This window comes from Prionailurus bengalensis, chromosome D2 (genome assembly GCF_016509475.1).
Source record: "Prionailurus bengalensis isolate Pbe53 chromosome D2, Fcat_Pben_1.1_paternal_pri, whole genome shotgun sequence".
Lineage (NCBI taxonomy): Eukaryota > Metazoa > Chordata > Mammalia > Carnivora > Felidae > Prionailurus > Prionailurus bengalensis.
Genome location: NC_057351.1, coordinates 75,508,761 through 75,533,751, shown reverse-complemented (window position 1 = coordinate 75,533,751; position 24,991 = coordinate 75,508,761). Strand labels below are relative to the sequence as shown.

The following is a 24,991-nucleotide window of genomic DNA, read 5'->3' as shown; positions in this document are numbered from 1 at the left end:
CCAACTCATCTTTGACAAAGCGGGAAAGAACATCCAATGGAAAAAAGACAGCCTCTTTAACAAATGGTGCTGGGAGAACTGGACAGCAACATGCAGAAGGTTGAAACTAGACCACTTTCTCACACCATTCACAAAAATAAACTCAAAATGGATAAAGGACCTAAATGTGAGACAGGAAACCATCAAAACCTTAGAGGAGAAAGCAGGAAAAGACCTCTCTGACCTCAGCCGTAGCAATCTCTTACTCGACACATCCCCAAAGGCAAGGGAATTAAAAGCAAAAGTGAATTACGGGGACCTTATGAAGATAAAAAGCTTCTGCACAGCAAAGGAAACAACCAACAAAACTAAAAGGCAACCAATGGAATGGGAAAAGATATTCGCAAATGACATATCGGACAAAGGGCTAGTATCCAAAATCTATAAAGAGCTCACCAAACTCCACACCCGAAAAACAAATAACCCAGTGAAGAAATGGGCAGAAAACATGAATAGACACTTCTCTAAAGAAGACATCCGGATGGCCAACAGGCACATGAAAAGATGTTCAGCGTCGCTCCTTATCAGGGAAATACAAATCAAAACCACACTCAGGTATCACCTCACGCCAGTCAGAGTGGCCAAAATGAACAAATCAGGAGACTATAGATGCTGGAGAGGATGTGGAGAAACGGGAACCCTCTTGCACTGTTGGTGGGAATGCAAATTGGTGCAGCCGCTCTGGAAAGCAGTGTGGAGGTTCCTCAGAAAATTAAAAATAGACCTACCCTATGACCCAGCAATAGCACTGCTAGGAATTTATCCAAGGGATACAGGAGTACTGATGCATAGGGCCACTTGTACCCCAATGTTCATAGCAGCACTCTCAACAATAGCCAAATTATGGAAAGAGCCTAAATGTCCATCAACTGATGAATGGATAAAGAAATTGTGGTTTATATACACAATGGAATATTACGTGGCAATGAGAAAAAATGAAATATGGCCTTTTGTAGCAACGTGGATGGAACTGGAGAGTGTGATGCTAAGTGAAATAAGCCATACAGAGAAAGACAGATACCATATGGTTTCACTCTTATGTGGATCCTGAGAAACTTAACAGGAACCCATGGGGGAGGGGAAGGAAAAAAAAAAAAGAGGTTAGAATGGGAGAGAGCCAAAGCATAAGAGACTGTTAAAAACTGAGAACAAACTGAGGGTTGATGGGGGGTGGGAGGGAGGAGAGGGTGGGTGATGGGTATTGAGGAGGGCACCTTTTGGGATGAGCACTGGGTGTTGTATGGAAACCAATTTGTCAATAAATTTCATAAAAAAATAAAATAAAATAAAATAAACATTAAAAAATTAAAATTAAGACCTTTGGTTCATTAAAGGAATTTATAAAAAGAAAGAAACAACTTACAAACTGGGAGAAGATTTTGCAGTATAAGTGAGAAAAAATTACCATGAGAATTCAAAAAAGTCAACGAGAAAAGCACATATAACCTTATAGAAAAACAGGCAAAAGATATCAACAGGCATTATTCAGAAGAGGAAACACATGTGGCTAATAAAATATGGAGAGATGTTCAATCCTATTGATTAGGTGAGTGCAAATTAAGACCGAATTGAGCTCACACTTAGATTGATAAAAATGTAAAATGTCTGACAAAACCAAGTGTTAAAGAGAATGTGGATCCAGGCCTAAGACCTCCTACACAATGCTAATGGGAGTGCAAGTCAGTACAGCTCCTTCAGAAAAGATATTTGACATTATCTTTGAAAGCTGAATATTCACATACCCCTGTGACAGGACAATTCTACTTTAGGTATAAACCCAAACAGATCAAAGAAAGCTCTTGCACATCTGTAATAGGAGACACATACAGGTAAGGTACGTTCATCGCAGCGCTGTCCATAATACTAAAAACCCAAAGGTAATCCAAATGTCCATTTCCATGAAAAATCAGACAAACTGTGGTAGATTCACACACTAGAAATCATACGATAGTGAAAATGAAAGCCAAATACATAAGATACAACTGAATCTTACACATTATACTAGGCAAAAAAGGCCTCGAAAGGATACAAAGGCCTATTTTTCCCTTTGTAACAGACTTCATGTTTTTAGAGTTTCAGGCTTATAGAAAAATGGTGCAGAAAGTACGAAGTTCCAATACACCCTCCCCCCACCAGGGCAGTCTCTCATCATTATTACCATCTTGCGTTTATGTGGTACAGTTGTTGCAACTGACGAACACTATTATTTACTCAAGTCCCCGTAGTTTACGTTAGGATTCACTCTGCCTTGGACAGTTCTATGGGATCCACCAAACAGTATCAGAATAGTGTTGCCACCGTTAAAAATGCCCCATGCTCAGGGGTGCCTGGGTGGCTCAGTCGGTTGAGCGGCCGACTTCGGCTCAGGTCATGATCTCACGGTCCGTGAGTTTGAGACCCGTGTTGGTCTCTGTGCTGACAGCTCGGAGCCTGGAGCCTGTTTCAGATTCTGTGTCTCCCTCTCTCTGACCCTCTCCCATTCATGCTCTGTCTCTGTCTCAAGGATGAATAAACGTTAAAAAAATTTTTTTTTAAAAATGCCCTGTGTTCCACCCATTTGTTGCCCCTCCTTCTCTGCCCCTGGCAACCATTCATCTTTTTAGTGTCCATATTTATGCCTTTTCCGGAATGGCACATAGTTGGAATCATACAGTACGTAGCCCTTTCAGACTGGCTTCTCTCACTTGGCGATACGCATTTAAGATTGCCCCATGGGTTTTTTTGGGGGGCTTGATAGCTCATTTTTTTTCTTTCACTGAATAATATTCCATCGTGTGGATAGACTACAGTTTATCCATTCCGTTTTTGCAAGACACCTTAGTTGCTTCCAATATTTTGTAATTATGAATAAAACTGCTATAGATATTCACGTGCAGGTTTTTGTGCGGACATACGTTTTCAACTTATTTGGGTAAATACCTAGAAGCTATGGTTTCGTTTTGTAAAAAACTGCCAAAATGTCTTCCAAGGTGGTTGTACCATTTTGCACTCCCACCAGCAACGAATGTGTCTGTTGCTCTGCATCCTTACCAGCATTTGGTGTTGTCAGTGTTCTGGATTTTAGCCATTCTAATAGGTGTGTAGTGCGCACATCCTTTTTTTGGGTGGGGGGGGTGGGGGTGGCAATTACATTTTAAACAATTAAAAATACATTGTATACACCCACTTTATATATATATATATATATATATATATATATATATATATATATGTGTGTGTGTGTGTTCCATATAAATACATATATGGAATAAAAGTTTATAAAAAAGGAAAACAAGAAATGGTAAAGATTCATGATTATGTTAACCTGGTTTGAGGGGTAAAGAGGATGAGTTAGTGTCTCAGGAACTACATTTAGTTGTACATAAACCATACATTTAGTTGTAAACTGCTGTCCTTATAACTTCCTTTTAGGGTGGAGAGTTCTCAGCTATTGTTAGATGGTTAAAAGTAACTAAATTAATAAAAGTAGGTTATGTGTGGTAAGCTGAATAATGGCCTACCCAAGACTTCTAGGTCCTAATCCCCAAAATCAACACACGTGTTATGGGAAAAGGGGCTTTGCTGATGTGATTAAAGGTGCTGAGATGGGGAGATTACCCTGTCTCAGTGTAATTACAAAGGGTCCTTGTGAGTGAAAGAGGGAGGCAGGAAGATCAGTCAGAAAGAGGTGTAAGGACAGAAGCAGAGGTCAGAAAGGAAAGACGTTGCCATGCTCTTTGAAGATGGTGTATAAGGCCAAAAGTCAAGGAAGGCAGGCAACCTCTGTAAGATGGGAAAAGTAAGGAACCCATTCTCCCCTAGACTTCAGAAAGAACCAACTCTACCAATACCTTGACTTTAGCCGGTTGGAACTGATTTTGGACTTCTGACCTCCAGACTTGTAAGATAATAAATTCCTATTATTTTAAGGCACTCAGTTTGCTACGGCCACAATAGGAAACTAATACAGTGGGCTAGGCATGGATCAATGATTAATTGGATTATGATAAATCCAATCCTATACTTAGGTCCAATAAAAACAAACAAAAACCCTTGAATAACTCCTTATTTCCAGAAAGACAAAGGTCAACTCCTCAGCCTGGTACAAATCTTGAACACCACAATTCCATAAAGCCCACCTCCCTAAGCTCTCAAGACCCCTACTCCATGCTTTCCCCTCTTCTCCCTCCCTAAATACTTCATATATACCTTAACCTTAGATCCTGGCCTCTGTGCCTTTTTGCTATTCCCACTTTTTTTTAAAAGAGAGACAGACCGCACAAGCGAAGGAGAGGAGCAAAGGGAGAGAATCCCAGGCAGGCTCGGGCTTGATCCCATGACCTCAGGATCATGACCTGAGCCAAAATCGAGTGGGCCACTCAACCAACTGAGTCACCCAGGCATCCCATTCCCACTGAATGTTAAGGGGCTCAACTTCCTTCCTCTTTCTATGAAGCCCTCCAGGTTCAAATCCCCCTCCTCCTCAGTACAGATGGCAGAGCCAACTCTTAAGGCGCTGTTTAACTGCGACCCTTAGGCTCGGGGAACAGGCTGAAAAATAAATCTTTACTACCACCCTTCACTAACAGCTGACACAAACATTCTCCTTAAGATGCTGGGGGGAGAGGATGGAAGCGCACCCATGAACTGTTTTGGGGGGAAAAATTCTACAGGGCTAGAGGCAGTTTCCCTCTATCCTCAAGCAAGACTTCATTTTCTGTGTACATGATCGGTATCTGCAAACACCACCTTAAGTCTGTGCACGTCTCTGCCCAAATATTTCTTTCAACTCCAAGAATTAAATAAAGGGTTGGAGGGCACTATCACTGTACTTTACACTGGCTCGATGAGTCATTTTAATGGAGGACTGCTCTTCTTACCCTCTTATCCGATGAGATAAAGGATGGGGAAATCTTGTAAACTTACAAAGCAATCTACAAACAGCCTACCTAGGCTAGGAATACCTATTTGCGGGAAAACATGCCGAAAAGACACGACCGGACCACGCGAAGCCCGAGGGGACCCAGCGAGCGCGGCTCCCAGCTCAGCTCGGACCCGAGGTCCACCCCGGCCCCTCCAGCCCGTCGCGCGGGTCGGCAGTTGATGCCCACCGATCGGCTGTTTTGCTGAGTAGAGCACGGCTAGAAGGGCCTGCCGGCTCACACACCACGCGGAGCCAAAGCACTGCTTCACACGCAGTTGAAGAAACCGCTCTCAGGCTGGACGAAGGCGGAGCAGTCGCGCAAGCTGAGCCAACTGAAGGGCCTTAACATGCTTAGAGCAGTCCTAGGCCAGCCTCCAGCACGAGGCACTCTGGGACTTGTAGTTTACTTCCCGGTCAGCATTTTTTCCATCCCGTTTCCCCGCCTGTCAACGACGCTTTTTATTCTCTCCCTCTCCTTCCAGCAAGCCGACTTCCTGGTCGCCGCACGTCCTCACTTACGACTACACTACCCAGAAGTCTCTTCCCCGCGACCCAGGGCGCTGCGGGCGGTGTCCGTCTCCTGTGGACTACAATTCCCAGAAGTCTTCTGGAGAAGTGCTTCCCTCTTTCTCCAGGACCACAATTCCCAGAACCTTCAGCTTCACGGCGGTTCCCTTTTCACTCGATCTGTTTTTGAGCTGGCTGGGCTTCAGCCGGCCAGCAGGCGCACAACGACGACGTGATTCGTCGGGCCTGGGCACAGGGTTTCCTTAGCGGCCCGTTTTTCTCCCCACTCAGTTATCCCATTTACAGGCCGTCGCGGCTGGCCTGAGCGGTGACCTGGCGGGCCGCGCCTGCGCTCTGCCCCGTTTCCTGCCTGGCTGGTGGCGGTGGCCATTTTGTTCATCCTCCTCCTCCTCCTGCTCCTCCTGGTTGGAGCGCAGTGTCCGGAGCGGGCTGGGGGGAGAGAGCCCGAGAGCAGGGTTTGGTGCCTTCTCCTCTGTCCCCAGCCGGTGCCCGGAGCCCCCCTCCCCTTCCTCCCCACCCCCTCCCCTCCCCAGCCCTGCCCTCCCCCTTGTCCCGGGATCGCTCCGTCGCACCCACCATGATGGAAGACGACGGGCAGCCCCGGACTCTGTGAGTACCCGAGACGGGGGTTGCCAGACGCCGAGAGGCCCGGGCACCGCGGGAGACGCTGAGGGAGGGAGCAAGAGAGCCGGGCCGAAGCTGGGATTCGCGGCGGCTCCTGGGGTGGATTCCGGGGTGGCGCGGACGCGAAGTGCATTCCTCCTCTGTCCCCTTTTCCTTGGGAAGGAAGTCCTCCCTTCCCCCAAACAGTCGCTTCCTGGGGTCTGGGGTTTGTTTCGACCTTTTTCTCTCGCGCCCTTCTTTGCACGCGCTTCCTAGGCCGGGTTTCTGCACGGCAGGGGCTGTCAGGCCAGGGAGGGCTCCTGGTCCCCCTCTGCTGTGGGGGCCCTGGACTGGGCCGGGAGCTGCCGGTCCCCACGGGGGCAGGGCCTGGGTGGGGGTGGGACCGGGGGTGGGACCGCAACCTCGTGCCCGGCGGGCCCCGAGGAATTACCACTCTGGCCCTGCACGTCCCCGGCTACATCGCTCCCAGCTCTTCTCCCAAGCTAAGCTCTCCGAGGGAGCTGGACACTCTTCCTCCACTCAAGTCCCTTCTCTTTTTCTGCCCCACGTGCCCCCGCCCACGCTGTCAGAGACACTCGAAAAGCGCCCGCTACTTTTGAAGTGCAAAAGGGATGCCTCTTGCCACCGGAGCATCTTTCCCTTCTTGGAAGTTTACTTTGAGCGCTACCTACGCTACACTGACAACCAGTTGTTAAACTGCTTTTGCTCTTTTGGTGTTGCCGCCTCCTAATCTGTTTTGTGCTTTGAGACCTTCAGAATTGGATAAAATGATGTCTACCCATTATTCGATGTGTGTCTTCTGAGCGCTTTTTCTTCTATCTTGCTGTTGCTTGTTTACCTGAAGCCCGATCTAATGAATGAATTTCATGTTCCAACTGCTTGTTCCAGTTTTCCTTTCTTTCCTAATGAAGAGTGATGACTCAGCATTTGCATTCCTTTCCGGATAGTGTGGCACTCCTTTCTTTTTTCTACATTTTTTAAAAAGTCTGAGTAATTTCTAAATCAGTGTTTCAGTTGGGCACCTTCGGTTTTCCTAGCCTCTGGAAACTCAGCACACCTACCTCCAGTACAAGGAGTCAGATCACTGCTTTGTTTTCTTTTGCCTCTGCCTAGTATTGATATGATCACAGTCCACTTGGCTCTGCTGTCTGTTGGGGAAATTACTTTTTGGGGAATAGATGAAGGTGGATGGGTACTTAGGAAGTCTGACTAGCTTCTCATCTCTTCTACCAAAGTAGAGAAGATAGTAAAGAAGATAGATATCTATGTACGATGTTGATACTGGTTTGGGTTTTGTTGTTTCGTTTTTTTGGGGGGGGGGACCTGAGGGGGGGTGGGCTTGCACTCTTTGTAATCTTATTTTTCTAATGTCTCACCAAAGTATTTGCCATCCTGTTTTGAGAGTTCACAGCCAACTTTAGCCCATCGAATGCTTCAGTGAAAAGCCTGCTTAGGAGAATTTTTATATTTATGTTTTGTGCTGTCTCCCACTTCCAACCTTTTTTTCCCAGAAAAGAGAGAATTGGGACAATTTGAAATTTGCCCTTTAAAATCTATTGAAGCCAAGGCTGGATATTTAGCCATGTGTGCTTTGATGGAAGCATCTGGGAAAGCTGGATTTAGTGCCCAGCCAGCATGTATTTAACAAAGATACAAGTTACATTGAATCTAAACATCTGAAATGTCATCACTGCATCATAATAGCTACTGAATAATTGGTAAATTCTCATAGCACATTTCTCATTAACTGTATCTATCTGTCCCTTGTGAAGAGGAATTCCTGATTTTGTCAGGCTAAATAATATGCCATTTCACTACCTTTAATTCCCATAACTATCTCTGCATTTGCCTTTTCGTCTCCCTCAGACCTTGGACCCTTCTTCAGTTGACTAACGAGCTAACTTTGTCACTTATTTTTTACCTCTACTTTCTCCAATATCTTCTTCTTTCTCTGAAACACACTTAAGTCATCTTTGTTTACAGTTGTCCAAGAATATGTGACATGTGTACATGTGAGTAAAGAAACCTCTTGAGCTTAGTTGTACTTGTATGCTAGTACATGTTTACTATTCTGTCTTCCTTTTTCCTTCTCCCACTCTTCTCTATGGGAAGGGTTTTTTTTTTTAGACAAGGACTGCTACATCTTCCTAGGTCTTACCCCTGCAGCACTTAGTTCACTGCCCGGAACACAAGAGGTACTCAAATATTTTACAATGATTATACTTCTTTTCATTAAATTAGTATTAAGTTTGTTTTTTTTAAGTCCTGAGGGATGTAAAATTGTGAACAGACATGACTGTCATACATGGTGTGGTCTGTTGATTTTTATATCTTTTTTTAAAACCTTCATATGTTAAAAAAAAAAAAAAAACAAACCTTCATATGTAGAATTTTGAGATAAAAGCAAAGGTTTCAGAATTGGGATTTTTTTTTATCAGATTTTAATAAAAATAATGCATATTATTTTTTCCTAAGTGTTCATTTTACATAATTCCCCTCAAAGTGTTTTAGGTGTACGTAACATGACGGAAACTTTGAACGTGACTTTTAGAGGTTGACATCTAGTAGGATTTCTTTTTGTTTATTTATGGAGATCCTTCTTTTATTTTACATTGTGATCTGTGGGTTAGGTTTTCAAGTGGCTAGTATGTTTTAAAAGAATGTACTCTTAACAAAACTTATCTTAAACTGTTTCCTTAAAATGCCTGTGTGTTACTAGTGAGGTTTTTTTCCTGCAGACACACACAAGCTAAGACATATGGTTCTATCATCAGAAAACAATATGGTGTTTATAGCCTAGGTAGGTCTTTAAATATTCATTACCTACAGTATTACTAATTTATTTGATGGTATTTAAAGTGGTATAGAATTGCTTTGATGATGTTCAGCCTAAAGTTTATTTATCCTTTAAAGGTCTGTTTTCTGATGTTCTTTGTTCTTATTTGACATTTATCTTGGGGTTATACGTATGGGATAACTTGTGATCTAAAAAAACAAATGAGATCATGCTGTGTAATCTGGTGTCGGACCCACGTTTCAGGCTTGTGTTGTGGGTAGCTTTTGAGTGCAGTGATTTGATCCATGGTATATCTGAATATATAATACAACATTAAATTATAATGGTGTTCTATTATAGTTTAATTAACTTTCTTCATTTATTTGATGCACCAAAATGAATCGGAATTGTGGATCTGGGATTACACCATGTTATGCAATGCCATCCTTTAAGGCTGTTCTTTCTTTTTGTTAGAGGCTGTCAAAAAAGGAGGAAATAGAGCAGTGATTTAGAGTATAATCTGCACATCTGAGGGCAATAGCAGAAGAAACTATTAGATCCTGTTATAAATTTGACTAGCTATACAATGGATTTGGCTATATCGTGACTGTAATTAAGCACCTTGTTCGACTTAATCATATTCTCTGTTTCTTTAAAATGTGTGTGTATGTGTGTTGCTATCCCTTATGTAGTGGTCAGTTCACTTGGACAAACCCCCACCCTCCCTGCCCTGCACCTTTCCTCCCCTGTGCCTCTTCCTCAAATGCAATACTGACAAATTGATCCGTAAATTAGAGGCCCATTGAAGGATATTGTTATAAAATCTTCTCATATAGGAACTTGCCAAGAACAAAAGCAAAAATGTTACTTTCGTGGAAATTTAGCCATGGTAGCCTGTGTAAAAGGGCATGTAATTAATTTCAACCTTGGTAACTCTTCAGAGTGAGAACATGTTCAGTGTTGAAGAAGTTTGATTAGTCTTCTGAAAAGGCATGATCTTAACTTAAAATTCTGCCCAGTTGGACATAGGAAGTAGTTTGGCAATGTGAACTTTTACCTGCAGTGGAACTGCCAAGTCTCTGGTCTCAAATTGGATTTTAACCCTTATGTTAGGGATAAAAGCATCATTTTCCATTTTTAGTGCTTTAGTGCCTACAGTTCCTGTTCGTAGAAGACAAAATAGATCTAAGGTATGCCTTTTTTTTTTTTTTCTTGAGTAAAAAATTGTTTTGGAATTTTCTAAGTGTTTACTCTTTGTATTGGCCTCTCAATACAAGAATTTGAGCCGTTTGTCTTTTTCTGTTATTTTGTAAGTTCTTCAAGTAAAAATTATGTATGTATTTAAACACTTGGAACTTTAGAATACACTGACTACTTCTTAACCAGAACAGAAAGAAAATGAAGTGTAGAAACTATAATTTAGAAAGAGAAAAGATACCATTTCAGTGTATTGCCAAGAGATGATTTTCTTTCCAGGTCAGGTGTTGAACATCTGTCTTAAGTATTTTTGTTAGTATTTATTTTGGGAAAAATTTTACGATAATGCAAGGTACTTAAGCTGTGTACTACAGTATTTTAAAAGCTATAGGAAGTTTCCCTATTGAGTATTAGGAAGGATGAAGGCATCTGCAAATGAATGAATTATAGAACTCGAGTAAAGGAGAAGGAAGTCTGAGATTTGGGTGAAATTTAGGTGAAATTATGTGATGAATTACATCCTTTTTATCCTGATAAATTAAGGTGTTCTATGTGTTGTCATGGAAGTCCTTTTTTATATTAGTGTTTGGAATTTAGTTTGCTGCTTTACCACTGAACTTTTAGTGGAGATATTTAAAAAGTAGGAAACCTGAACACTGAATTACTGTATTTCATGACATTCTAAACTTAGATTACCATTTTGCTCTTTGGCATCAGTGCTTGAAATGTAAATTGCTGTATCTAAATGTGCCCCTAGAATTCTTCAAAATGTATAACTCACTCGAAAGATGTTGATGTGGAATAAAAATCCTATTAAGCAGTAACAGCTTTAATTGTGACTGTTAGGTGTGGAAGGTAATTAATGCCCATGCAGTTTTTTCTTAACAAATCAATGTATAAACAGTAACGCAAATTTAAAACCGTTTAAGTTATTTACATTTTATTATATTAAAATGGTGATTCTATTAACTTCGTTATTAGTGTCAGTATGTGAAAATCAGTTTTATCCTTTCTTCTTGTATTCTCTTAGAAACGAACTAGCTAGCACTTTAGGTTAAATGAATATAACATTTAGGAGACCACGGTCACTTGTTCATTTTCTTTATAGATAGTTCTACCTTGTACAAAAAGAAATGATTCCCTGGATACAGGCTCACAAACCCCTATGAGTTAAAAATGAATAGGCAGTTGTCTGATGAGCTTATAATCCTATAACCTTTTGCTACTGCTGGAAAAAGTATGTCACTCCATGGCCTGCCGATGGGTCTGCTCTACTTTAATTATAAGAAAAAGATAGATGGCATAGTAGACCTAAACCAGTTTGTCCCTGGTTTAATTTTCTGTTTAAGTCACATTGGACTTGTGTTTCAGTTTTAGAGCATGTAAGTACCCACTGCAATGAAAATTCTTAGCTGAACTCATTGAATTGCTACTCATTATTATTATTTTTTTTTAATGTTATTTCGTTTGAGAGGGAGAGAGAGAGGAGGGAAGGGGCAGAGAGAGAAAGAGAGAGAATCCCAAGCAGGCTCCTTGCTGTCAGCACAGAGCCCAACACAGGCTCGAACCCATGAACTGTGAGATCATGACCTGAGCTGAAATCAAAAGTCGGACACTTAACTGACGGAGCTACCTCAGCCGGCGCTCTTGCTATTCATTCTTAATCAGATAATTTTTTTACACTTTACATTTCTCAGTTTATTTTTCCTTTTCAAAATGTTCCGGCTTAAAGCAGTTATGTATTTAATATGGTAACCATAGATGCAAGGCTTATTTTGGTCTCAGTACTCAGTTTCCAGATGTTATATATTATTGTTAGGAAAATAAAACTTATGTCTTTTTAATTTCCAGGAGAAACTATGTTAAATTTTATAAGTATTGTTGGGTTTATGAGATTGTTCATAACAGATGTGAGTTTTAGGAATTATACACCAAGTACCAGAAACACAAGTTTGGCAGTTTATTAAGCTAAATTAATATAAATCCATGGGACAAGAGAAACCCGGTGGTCATTTCTGGGTGGTGGTGGTCCTTTCTTTTGAGTTTATCTGTATTCAGAATTTCTTATAAAAAATACATATATTCAATTTGTAATTTTAACAAATAATCCCAAGTCTTTAAATAGTATAAGTTTACCTAGATTTGTCTTAATTTTCTCCAAATTTCTGAAGAAATCTTATATTTGCTTTGTTATCTATATAAAGGTGTATTTTATTGCTTCTGATGTATTTTAGATTAGGAAGTTTTACGATTTTGCCCTGCTTTCCTACAATAAAACAGTGAAGGCATATCAATAAATCTTATTTAGCAAGACAGAACAAAGCCCTCCAATCTCTGTTTTGCTCTAACCTTTATTCTGTTCTTTGTTTGTGTAATTGCTTTAGTTGGGGTTCTAAGATAAACTCACCTTAAGTTTCATATCTCTTTACGATCAGGTGTTATAATCAATCAGTATTTTTGGTATTTTGTGTGTGTGTGAAAGAGAGAGACAGACAGACACACACACACACACACACACACATTTTGAACTGTGTTTTACATCCAGAAATTGTAGTTATTTTGAGCCTGGTTTAAATTTTTATTATTTTTCTTCTAACAAATAAAATGAGAAAATGATACATAGGTTACAGAATAATAGGCTTTTGGGGTATGCAAAGTAACACTGGTTTCTTTTTTATAAACGTGTGAAGTGGTGCTTTACTGGCCTAATTTAGTGCCTGAGAACAATTGCTGCTTTCCTAAATAAGGGTTAGTCTTACTTTCATAGGATCAGGCTTAATTGGAAAAATGTTATTGAAGACAGGAAGTTAAAATGAAATAAAAGGTGTTGAGTTAAATGATAATGCATGAGAGCCAGAGCTGAAAGGAAATTGCTGATAATGTACTCTTTTCTTCTTGAACAGATACGTAGGTAACCTCTCCAGAGATGTGACAGAAGTCCTTATACTTCAGTTATTCAGTCAGATTGGACCCTGTAAAAGCTGTAAAATGATAACAGAGGTAAGATCTTCCCAGTTCCATGTGCTGACAGCGTGATGTTTACCGTTTTGAAATACACGAGTTGATTAGTATCATTTAAAAATACCGTTTTAAGCCTCACTTATTCTGATGGAGAGGGTCACGTTTGTTGTGTTGACTTATTACTTTGACTTGGCTGACAGACTAAGTTTAGAAAGGAGTTTTATTTGAGAGGACAAAGTTTGTGTGCTGTTCCTCTCACATGGTCATTCTTCAGGATATAGTTGTCATCAAGTGATTCCGCTTGTAAAAGTTGTTAGAGCTTATCTCAGAGTGTTGAAAAACTAGGTGACATTGCATACTCTTCCAGTAGGAATGTTACGGATTCAGAAAACACACACGTAAAGGTTAGGAACCGGTGTATGTGGGAGCACATTAGCCCCTCACGTGTATGCTGCGGCACCACGCATCTTGAGCATCTTTAATAAATACTAACAACTGAGTAGCTTTGCCCAGATTGGAATTAAACTGTTAGGGCAAGAATTCTCTTTCCCTTTTTGCAAAGAAAACTTTCTTTTCATACTTTCCTGGTTAAGACTGTGTAGCAGTGCCCAAAGATTTGTGTTTCAGTTCGTTCTTGTCTTCCTTTTTGTTATTCACCCACACACTTTTTAGACTGTGTACTACGTACCGGCCATTCCGGTGAGTGCTAGAGATACAGTGATGAATGAGACAGTTCTTAGCCCCGTAGAATCTTACCACCTAATGAGGGAGACAGAGGAGTTAACAGGCACTAATGACAGAGGATGATAAATGCTGTGGAAGTAGGCAGCTTCAAGTGCTGTGGGAGCACCGAGGTCCGGTAATGTCTGGGGTGAGGGGAGGCTTTCTGGGAGGAGTCCATGTCCGGGCTGAAACTGAAGGATAGCAGAGGAAGGGATTCTGGGTGAGAGAAGAACATCGATCCAGCCTGGTGGACAGAGGGAACAGGAGTACTTTGATAGGAAGCGGGAAGGTAGAAACCCTAGCATGGTTGGCCTTCCAAAGGAGATTGGTCAGAAAAAATGCCAGGAGATGAGGCAGGAGTGTTCGGCAGGGGCCAGAAGCTGTGCCCAGGAGTTCGTGTATGCCCTGCAAGGGGAACTCTGAAAAACCAGTAAAGCAAATTGGCCTTTTGGTCTTCTTTCTTAACTAATAATAATCATCATTCTGTTCTGGTGTCTCTTCTTTCCTTCTTGTGTTTGATTATTTATTCCTTCATTCATTCATCCTTTTATTCATCAGAAATTTACTTTGGCTGGGGATACAGTGGAGAGCCAGATAAAGGCGACTCCCATGAGTTCATATACATTGAGAATATTAACAAAGCAAGTAAACAAGATAATTGCATTTAGGGATAAGAGCTATGAAGAGAATAAAACAGGTCTGTATGGGGATTGGAGGTTTGGTGCTAATATAGGGTAGGTGGTGAGGGAAGAGGTCACGTCTTTGATCTGAGATGAGAATAACGAGATGGTGCCATCTATGTTAAGAGCCGGAGGCAGAAGGAATGGCAGATACAAAGGCTTTGAGCTGGTAATGAGCTTGGTGAGTTCATGGAACCAAAGACCAGGATGGCTGGAGCCTGGGGAGTGGAGGGAAGTGGTGGTAAATGAGAGTAAAGAGGCAGGCAGGCAGGCAGCGTTTGGAGCCACCTGGGGCATTCCAGGCCGTGGCACACAGTTTGGATTTTATTCTGATTATGGTGGAGTCTTAAGAAGGGTAAGGAGTTACTCTGATTTGCATTTTTTTTTAATGTTTGTTTATTTTTGAAAGAGAGAGAGCATGAGGGTAGGAGAGGCAGAGAGAGAGGGAGACACAGAATTCGAAGCAGGCTTCAGGCTCAGCTGTCAGCACAGAGCCTAATGCAAGGCGTGAACCCACGAACCACAAGATAACACCTGAAGTCGGATGCTTAACCGAGTGAGCCACCCAGGGGCCCCCTGATTTGCATTTTTAAAATTATTTGGAGAATGACTGTCGTGGAGAATGGATTGTAGGGGACAGGAATGGAAGGAGGGAAACCAGCTGGGTTTATTTTACTCACCTAGGTAAGAGATGATGGGGGCTTGTCTGTAAAGTGGTAGGTGTAGAAATAGAAATAGGTAAGTTTGGAATATAACTGGAGGTAGAATCAATAGGACTGGATTGGTGGCGGGGACATATGGGGAAGGAAGACATGAAGAAAGGCTAAGATTCTTGTTTGCAGTTGTGTGGATGGTAATGTTTTTCTTTGCTCAAATGGGCATGGTCAAGGGAGGCACAGGATGGGTGAGGGGAGTGGTGGGAATCAGGAGTTCTGTTTTGGCAGTGTTAAATTGAAGGTGTGCATGTTAGACAAATAAGCGGACTTTATATGTAGGTAGTTGGAGAAACTGAAAGACCAGTGCTGATGATACGAGCTTGCAGTGGTATTTGAACCTGTGGGACTAGATGAGATCTAGTTGCTGGATGTGCAGAGAGTACTTGCTGATAAGAGAAGAGTAGGGTGGCTCAGGTCCAAGTGCTTGGAGCATCTCTGCATTTAGGGTGATGTTCAGAGTTTGAGTGAAGGGGGAAAACTACCTTCTGAAAGATCCTCCAAGTGAGAAAACCAGAAAACCAAGAGGCTGTGTGGAACCTAAACTAGAATATTTAAGGGAGAAAGAGTCGTTAGCTGTTTTGAGTTCTGCTTGAAAGTCAAGATGAGGACAGAAAAAGGATCATAGAGGTGGCAGAAGGGTCGCTGGTGGGCTCAGCACAAAGTTTCATTGGCCTGGTTGGGTAGGAAGCTGACTGGAGTGGGTTCAGGAGAGAATGGGGTATGAGAAAGTGGAAAGAGTCACTAGCAGATTTTGGAGAAACATTTGATAAATATTTAATAGTACTCTTTTTAAAACCTGTGTGCACAATCAGCCATTTGAGGGGAGAGGGATTTGAAATGGCTTTTTATAATTCATCCGTATTCTACTACTCCTACATTCAGACTTGTAGGTAGTTGTAAAATCTCACTATTTCTCTGTCTTGACATTTATGTCATCCAACAAAAATTGGTGACAATACTAATTAAGGTAAGGACATAGTTGATTTTTTTAGAGTATCCCTTGGTGGCATAGGTGGGAAGTTTCCAAAGAGCATGAATTGTACTACTGACTATGTAGGCGTTTATTTTTCTTTTCGTAGATTCCATTTTAGTATATGAAAAATCCTTTTCCTTTAGTTTTATGGTCTTTTACTTTAAATAGTGTTTATCTTAGATTCTAGGTTTCTCCATATACTGTAATGTAATGTTAGTGATTCTAAGGCTAAAAAATTTTAACATCTCTGACAGTTGGGTTTTGACAGATCAGTGGTATCTTAGATGAAAGGCAGTGTGGTGTGTGTGTGTGTGTGTGTGTGTGTGTGTGTGTGTACACACATGCATAGTTCATACATTGAATGGGGTTGGCCTGCTACTAGGTAGATAAGCTTGAAGTCAGTCTGCAGAAGTAGGCTAATTTACTAAAGCCTGTTGTTATGGATCTACCATTGGACCCCTGTACGTTTTGCTACAATTACCAGTGTTTTCTTTAAAGACCATCAGGGCAGAAGAGATGGGAGTAAAATGAAAAATTGAATAGCATAGTTTTAGCTTGCTGTTACCTTTAAATCATCTCTACAAATGAATGTTACCGGTAAATGTTAACTCTTTTATAAGAGGAATTTAAATGCATGTTTTTCTTTGGAATCTTTTCCCCATTTCCTTTCTGTACCTCTTAAGAACAGAGTTCACATGGCTACGACAATAGGATTATGTATGAGAGCCCATAGTTTTCTTGTCAGTATTAATGATCACACTTTTTTTCCCTCAAGGAAATGCCTTCTGGTTGCTTCGCCACTATTGTTTTAGACGTCTTATTTTGGATTTTTCTTCTAAAACTTCCCTGGAATGAAAAACAGTGGTTGTTGAAAAGATCTTTATTTTATCTGGTATTTTGTACCCCTTGTAAGTGCAACTAGAATTCCATGTTTTAAATAGTATTAATCTTTTAGGGCATTTTACATTGAACAGTGATGAATGCTTTAGCCTCATGCAGAAACGTGTTTGTACAGTTTTGCGGCTCTTCAGTGTAGGTTGCAGTTTTATAAAATTCATTTCCGTTTTGGTTGTTAGGTTATAAAGTTGCTATAACTCAGGTAATACTTTCTCATTGCCTTTATAAATGTCTGTTTGCCAACTACTTTCAAGCATAATGTTGTAGAACATATTTAATAAAGATTTCTTATTTTCTGTGATTAAAAATTGTAGCTTTGTCTTGGCATATCTTATTAAGACATATTTTCAGAAATTCTTTTCTTGATTACTAGTATATTTTTCTGGTCTTTGAAGACTAAATAGAGTCTCCTGTTCATTAGGATATTTTGAAAGATGGGGAGTTCATTTCAATAGCTGGTTATAAATGTGAAATTTTTCTGTTGTTATTCTCATTCCTTATCCAGAAAAGAAATACATAATCTCATCTCCTCGTATGTAGTACTACAAATCCTAGTTTCAATCAGGAATAAAGTTTGTAAAATTGGTTCATATTTTTTTTTTTTTGGCATGGATATAGTTTATGAAGGATTATGATACATAAATAGAATTCATCCTTTTGGAAATAATGTTGGGAGAGAGAAGAGCAGTGGTAAGGAGTGGTCCTTATCTCAGATCTAAACTTAAGGTTTTGTTTGGTCTGATATAAACTTCTGTTTTATATTTAACGTATTCCACCAGCATTCTGTATTTTGATTTAACAGAAATAGTCCTGATTCTATAGCGCTCAGTTGGTTCTGTTTGCATACAACAGTATTCTGAGGTGCAAAGTCAGGTGTAGCTATAAATCTTATTTTTATAAGTGTTAGGCTTTCATAAGCTGATGCAATCTCACCGTGTACATTCCTAGCTGTCAGTAATGTTTTTTCCTGGATTTTCTTCTCAGCAACCCGATAGCAGAAGGGTCAACTCTTCTGTTGGATTTTCTGTTTTGCAGCATACAAGCAATGACCCATATTGCTTTGTGGAATTTTATGAACACAGAGATGCAGCTGCTGCATTAGCTGCTATGAATGGGAGAAAAATTTTGGGAAAGGTAAGATAACAGAATGATGGCACCTCACAAGTGTGTATATTTGCATGGCGAATTAGCTTGTATTCTTTTTTAGCGAGTTTTTTAAACAAATATTCAGCTGTGCTGAATGATGGTTTTGCTTTATTCAGCCTAGTGTTTTTACAAAAATTATCAATGATTTAATAAGTGGTAAGTGTTATAATTCATAATGACGTGCCTAATAATTGTATTAAATATAATCTTTATTTTTAGGAGGTCAAAGTAAACTGGGCAACAACACCAAGTAGCCAGAAAAAAGATACTTCCAGTAAGTACTTCTGCTGCATTTCACTGTGGAAGAGTTCTCAAATTATCCCGGCAGCGCTACCAGCTTAAATAGGGTTTCTCTTCCCTTAGTGTTACCTGAAAAAGGCTTAGGAGCTGACTTTAAGTAGTTGATTACCAAATGCTTTGATTTCAGATCACTTCCACGTGTTTGTTGGGGATTTGAGTCCAGAAATTACAACAGAAGATATCAAATCAGCATTTGCCCCCTTTGGTAAAATATCGTAAGTATCACAATCAATACTATATTCAGTAGTGATAGGCACAATTGTATATGATTAACTTGTACCGGAACTAAGATTTTCTTTCCCTAGTTAGTGTGATTTTTTTTGTTTGTTGGTTGATTTGTTTTGTTTTTTTGATTAGTAGATGTTGTTGAAAATGTTAATGTCATTTCAGTGTTTTGGGGTCTTGTTTTCATCTAATCCTGTGTATAATATGTTAAAAAATTTTAAGTGATTCTGTTTGTTATCTTTGAAGCAGATGTTTGGGTGGTAAAGCCTATTATAAAGTCCAACTTTCTGTCAAATGTTTTTAAAGTTTGGTGGTTAACCAAAAGTGAATGTGATGTATGCTGTGTATTAAATTTTTATAGAAGGAATTATAAATTGGGAAAAGTAGGTAAATCCTTGGGTATATTGTGGTTGAATTGGAAATGTACATGTTTAATTATAATGATAAATGTGTTTTAATATTTTAACTCAAAAGTAGTACTGTTACAATATTAAAATGTTTCATTGTCTGAGCCATAAATGTGGGATTAATTAGTAGATGTTTCTTTGTTAGTGGTATTTGATTCTGCTAGTTAGGGCCCAAATGTGGTTTGATTTTTAGCAAAGTTAACGCTCAAATTTCACTATGTGTTACATGATCAAATATATTGGAAAATTAAAAGTGGTTTTATAAGTTTTATAAAATGTTTATCACAATTTATCTTTCTGATTAAAATTCGTGTAATGTTTATGTACTTCCTGTAGATTTAAATTAAACTTTGTAGTACTACTTTACAGGAATGTGTTTCAACTCAGAACAACAATACTTTTCTGTATACCATTTGTTGTTCTATAGATTTATTTGAAAGAAAGATTTAATTCTTAATTTTCTATTTTGATATTTGCTTTGCTTTTTAATCTTTAAATGTGGTAAGTAGTACTGTTTTAAAAATCAGTATAAAAAATAATACAGGTTGCTGTTTTTCAATCTTTATTTATACCTGAGACCTGCAGTTTTTCTAAAGTCCAAGTCACAATTAAAAGTAATAGCATTCTGGTTATTTTGCAGAATTGCTCATAAGAATGGACAGGATCTTGAAGGCTAACTGCAAGGAACTGTGCACACTGGAACTCAGTTGTAGATTTTTTTCTCATTTCTATTTATTCTTATTATACATTATTTATATATACATATTTTAGTATTTACATTTTAACATTCTATATTCAGTGGAGTTCTATATTTCCAATCATTTTAACTTACTCACTAAAATTTCTGTGTAAATTTGTTGTTTTCGTACTGGTGTGCTTAGCATTGTTGTTAGTTTTTTATTCTCCTTTCTTAAATTTCTGAAAATGTCAATTTTTCAAAATTTACAGCTGCCCAAACTCCAAAATGATGATAGAGAATTGACCAAGAAAAATAAAGAAATCTGTTAACAGGCCATGTATGCCTTTTTAATTCCTATTTTTACCTCTTTTTCAATTTTTTAATATTTCATATATTTTGTATCACTAGGCAGAAGACATTTAACTATTTAGAGATTGCATGGTAAAGTAGTTAGCATTGTTACAGTAATTTATAGAGCCAGTAAACCTTAGAGGACACTAGCCAATAGAATATTAGAAAAGGAAACTATTGTTCCTATTAATCTTCAAATTTGAGCATTTAGTTTAGAAAGTGCAGGCTATTTGATTAGGTTGCATGTTTATTACATGTTTTTGTCTTACTGCTTTTTTCTAACAGGTAAAGAAGCGTTAGGGAGAGTTCAGGAATGGCAGTAGTTAATTAGGGCTAACTGGAATTTTATTTAAAAAAATGCTCACAATACAGTGTGTGTGGTTCCTTTTAGTTTTTATTTTGAGGATGACTCTTACTTCCCTCATTTAGCTGTGCTTCTTTTCACAGGGATGCCCGAGTAGTTAAAGACATGGCAACTGGAAAATCCAAAGGCTATGGTTTTGTATCTTTTTATAACAAACTGGTATGTTTTTCAACTTAATGTAAATTTAATAAAATATTTAGTCGTTAATTATTCTGAATCTTGAATATTTTTAGATGTTGACTGCCATAGGTTTTTTTGGTGTAATTTTGTATGTTTTAGTAGTAGAGAATAATTTTTTCTTGGAAATAAATACTGGAAAAAGATAGACTGATTTTAAGGAAGAGTATTACTGCAGTTGCATTTATGTATTGGTAAAGGTAAGATCTGTTGGAAGTCAGGCTCAAGACTAGGACATATGAGCTCATCTCAGAATTTGGAGGGAAGTTCAATTATATATAGTCTGAACCATGAAAATCTTCATTTTAACTTTTAAATCATTCATCCTTTTGTAGCTAGGATATTAATGACTATAGCAGATTATGGAAAAGAAAACTAAATTCTTTAAGAAAGAGTTACCAAAATATCTAAGCATTTGCACTAAGTGTAAGATCAGATAATAAAGCAGGCTTTGGTATTAACGTTTTAGACGTTTCAGCAACTTAAATTACCTACGTTTTATCCAAGTGGCTGAAGCAGCAAGACAGAGAATAGGAGTTGCATTCTTTCTTTGCTTAGATTCATATTCACATTAGTTGTGATAATTAAACTCAGCTTTATTGGCAGCATTCTGAATCATAATGCAGAAATCTTCTGTTTGAAAATGAGTTTTCAGGCTTGTGTCACAGCCATAATCTGTTGTTACTAGAATGTAGATTTTTTGGGGGTAGGTAATTTAGACCATAGTATTAGAGTTTCTGTATATTCTTTGGTAAAAGTTACATTTCAGGTCAACCACTAAATTAAGATATTTGTGAACAGCTCTGTGTTGTGGGATTCCTGCTTTCTCCTGTTTTGGTAGTCCGTGCGATTATGATTTTTCCTCGTGTATTTGAATTATGATGCTTCAATTATGCTCCCTTAATGCTGAAAAATGCTGTAATTTGAAAGCTGTGACTAAAGATAGTTTTTATGTATTCACCCAAGTTCAGATCATTGTTTTGTGATATTAGTTCAGGTTTGTATACTTAGGATGCTTAGCGAATTCATTTACTGAAAAGATTTATTGGATCCAGCAGTGCCAGCATTTTATTTCATCTTACTGAGTCTTATATACCACAGTTTTCTGTGTCTGTAATTACTCTTTCTTTCTGTTCTTTCTCTGTAGGATGCAGAAAATGCAATTGTGCATATGGGAGGTCAGTGGTTGGGTGGTCGTCAGATCAGAACCAACTGGGCCACACGTAAACCACCTGCACCTAAAAGTACACAAGAAAGTAAGATTTGTCTACTATGTATGTTAAGATTACGGATGTCACAAAATCATGAATTAGCGTGGTCTTCATTTCTTAAAATTTAAATTAGTACTGTAAGCCTCATTTCATCTTGAATTTAATTTTCTGATAGTGACTGGGCTTTGGTAATTAGTATATTTGGAGCAGTGAACCAGCTGATGTTATAGATCAAATCATAGTGTCAAGAAAAAAAATTGTATTTTCTCGCCCAGTGAGGCGTATCTTAACAGTATGTCGTAATCCATTTTATACTCCATGTACAATCAACATTTTTGTTTCCTTTCTGCATATAGATAACACTAAGCAGTTGAGATTTGAAGATGTAGTAAACCAGTCAAGTCCAAAAAATTGTACTGTGTACTGTGGGGGAATTGCCTCTGGGTTAACAGGTACAGTGTGTGATTGTCGCCTCCCCTTCTCTGCGGGGCTGCATCGTCGTACCGGGGTCCTGAGCCTTAAGTGTTTTATTTGTGTGTTTTTGTTTCTCAGATCAGCTTATGAGACAGACTTTTTCGCCATTTGGACAAATTATGGAAATCAGAGTTTTTCCAGAGAAAGGCTATTCGTTTGTCAGGTAAAATCCTACCTACAGGGTACTCTTCTGTTTGACCCGTTCCTTTCAGTTACATGCTTTGATCCCCTCAGGCCTCAGTGTTTTTTACTTTCGTACTTCTTTGCAATGTAGAACTTATTTCAAGTTCTGTCTACACCAAGTGTTGACAGATAGGAACTAATGACTTTCTGTTATTTACTGTGTTAAATAAGTTCTTTAAAAAAAAGACAAAAACCTCATATCCTCCTCTTTTAGATTTTCAACCCATGAAAGTGCGGCCCACGCCATTGTTTCGGTGAATGGCACTACTATTGAAGGACATGTTGTTAAATGCTATTGGGGTAAAGAATCTCCTGATATGACTAAAAACTTCCAACAGGTAATTCGATTTTTCACAGCACTCTTTAAGGTTTCCGTCTTACATATCTACATAAAAGCTTTAGAAACTCTGTAAAATAAACAAACAGAAAATAAAAGCCTATAGCTGCTTTCAGTTGATTTTATTAATGCTTTTTCAAAAGTGATTATTTTGCGGTATTAACTGAATCTTAATACTTTCTTTCCACAGGTGTCACCACCCCAATAAACTTAGACAATGATAAATAACAGAGTCCTATTCACATAAGGGTGCTTACTTAGTTTTTCTCTTCCTTGTCTCCCACTTTCTTCAAATCCTGTGTTTCTTACTTAGCCCCTGAAACAGTGCTCTGCTTTTTCCTAGGTCGACTATAGCCAGTGGGGCCAGTGGAGCCAGGTTTATGGAAACCCACAGCAGTACGGACAGTATATGGCAAATGGGTGGCAAGTCCCGCCTTACGGAGTATACGGGCAACCATGGAACCAGCAAGGATTCGGAGTAGAGTGAGTTGTTGGGTTTTTCCAGTGTAGAAACAGATCCGGTTTTGACAAAAGAGATAAAAAGTGTCTTTTTCTAGGGAGAATCTATTTAAAGTAAATTCATCAGACTGTTTGACATTATAAGCCTTATAGGAACCTTACGAGTAGTGATTATGGTGCTAAGCATTTGCTTTTTATTGTGTAGGTGAGAGGGAAGGTTGGGGTAACATTTGGTGTGTCCTACCATCTCTATCAGCAGTTGGTAGAACTTCACTGACGTTTCTAATCTATTTGATCTCCTTGTTAATTTTTGCGTGGAAAAGGTCTTTGCCTAGATGTGTTCAGAAATTTAATGATTTATGTCTGTTGGCTTGTGTGAGAAGTCTTAAGAGGTTTATGTGATACAAAGTAGCTTCCTTTTTGTCCCCTGTTTGTTCATAGAGTAGGTTGGTCCTTTGCACCTTTTCCCAGGCCAGCCCAGATCTTTTTTTGACTGGTTCCTTCTTCTCTTTCCGACATGAACTTGTGTTTTTTTAATTTCTTAAATTGATGTCCCATGTTTGCAGTACAGGATAGGTAGATGATCTGTCAGTTTATAAATACCAGTTTTGAGATATTCTTCAGAGAAGTTACTGTGTTAAGTTGTGATTATCTTAACAAAAGTTTAAGGCTAATCCTGGGATATGTATTCTATATACGTGGATGCGTGTCACTTTTTCTTTGCTCTTTGTTGTAGGTGTGTTGATTTCCTGTTGTCTATTCTGTGATTAGACTCTGCTTGACTTTTGTGTCAATGTATAGATAAGTTTTTCTTTTGTTTGCTCAAGATGTTTTTGTTTTTGTTTCCCCCAAGTCAATCACCTTCTGCTGCTTGGATGGGTGGATTTGGTGCTCAGCCTCCCCAAGGACAAGCTCCTCCCCCTGTAATACCTCCTCCTAACCAAGCTGGATATGGTATGGCAAGTTACCAAACACAGTGAGCTGGGACTCTAAACAAAATTGTAATTCATGATAGCTTCAGTTTCCTGTGACACTCTGAAGACATGAAAGTAGACATCGGAAAATGAAAATATTTATTTTAAAAATTGAAATGTTTGGAACCTTTAGCACAGCTTTGCTTTGGTGAAGGACACATGTCTTCTAGTTCTGCCTTTTTAAGTTTTTGTTCATGATGGATATGAACATGATTTTTCTTTGTGTACAAAAACTAAAATAAAGTCAATAAAGACAATTCTGACTACAAATTTTGATATAATAGGAGAAATGGGTAATACGTTTTGATTCTTAGATACTATTCCATTTTTATCTTGCTGTTCAGTATTTTAACTCACTGTGTTTTTAAAAGAGCAAAAAAAGGGAGGATCGTGAAAAACTGGGAATCACACATAAGTTCATCCTGAACCTTGATACTCCCCTCCCCTCCCTTGAGGTGGACCACATTTGAAGTCAGCAGGAAAAAAGTGTGATATTGGAAGAAATTGCATGATTTTGGAGTCGCTTTGGAGGAAATACTTTATGCCTAAAGAAACCGAAGCCAGACTGATAAAGAAATTTTCAAGCTAAATAAGGAACAGCATTATCTGAGTTACTTGAGCAAATGTTGGTGGTCCACATTTAAGACATATTTTTAAAACTTTAAAAAGTGTTGATTATTAAAATTG

General features: G+C 38.9%; 1 protein-coding gene across 9 annotated transcripts; it reads left to right on the top strand.

The window, feature by feature from the left end:
- The first annotated feature begins 5,550 nt into the window (after positions 1–5,550).
- TIAL1 (TIA1 cytotoxic granule associated RNA binding protein like 1) lies at positions 5,551–24,561 on the top strand. Of its 9 annotated transcripts, XM_043597695.1 has the most exons (14): positions 5,601–6,079; positions 8,207–8,289; positions 8,833–8,894; positions 12,971–13,067; positions 18,002–18,151; positions 18,383–18,437; positions 18,591–18,678; positions 20,573–20,648; positions 21,814–21,922; positions 22,234–22,329; positions 22,430–22,514; positions 22,749–22,872; positions 23,215–23,354; positions 24,184–24,561. In XM_043597695.1, exons 4-14 carry the CDS (start codon positions 13,056–13,058, stop codon positions 24,308–24,310), a joined length of 1,062 nt encoding a protein of 353 aa, XP_043453630.1. In that variant the 5' UTR covers positions 5,601–6,079; positions 8,207–8,289; positions 8,833–8,894; positions 12,971–13,055; the 3' UTR covers positions 24,311–24,561. The 9 variants fall into 9 exon arrangements, with proteins under 9 accessions (XP_043453628.1, XP_043453627.1, XP_043453630.1 ...); XM_043597694.1 differs by lacking the exon at positions 8,207–8,289; XM_043597696.1 differs by lacking the exon at positions 8,833–8,894.
- The last annotated feature ends 430 nt before the right edge of the window (positions 24,562–24,991 follow it).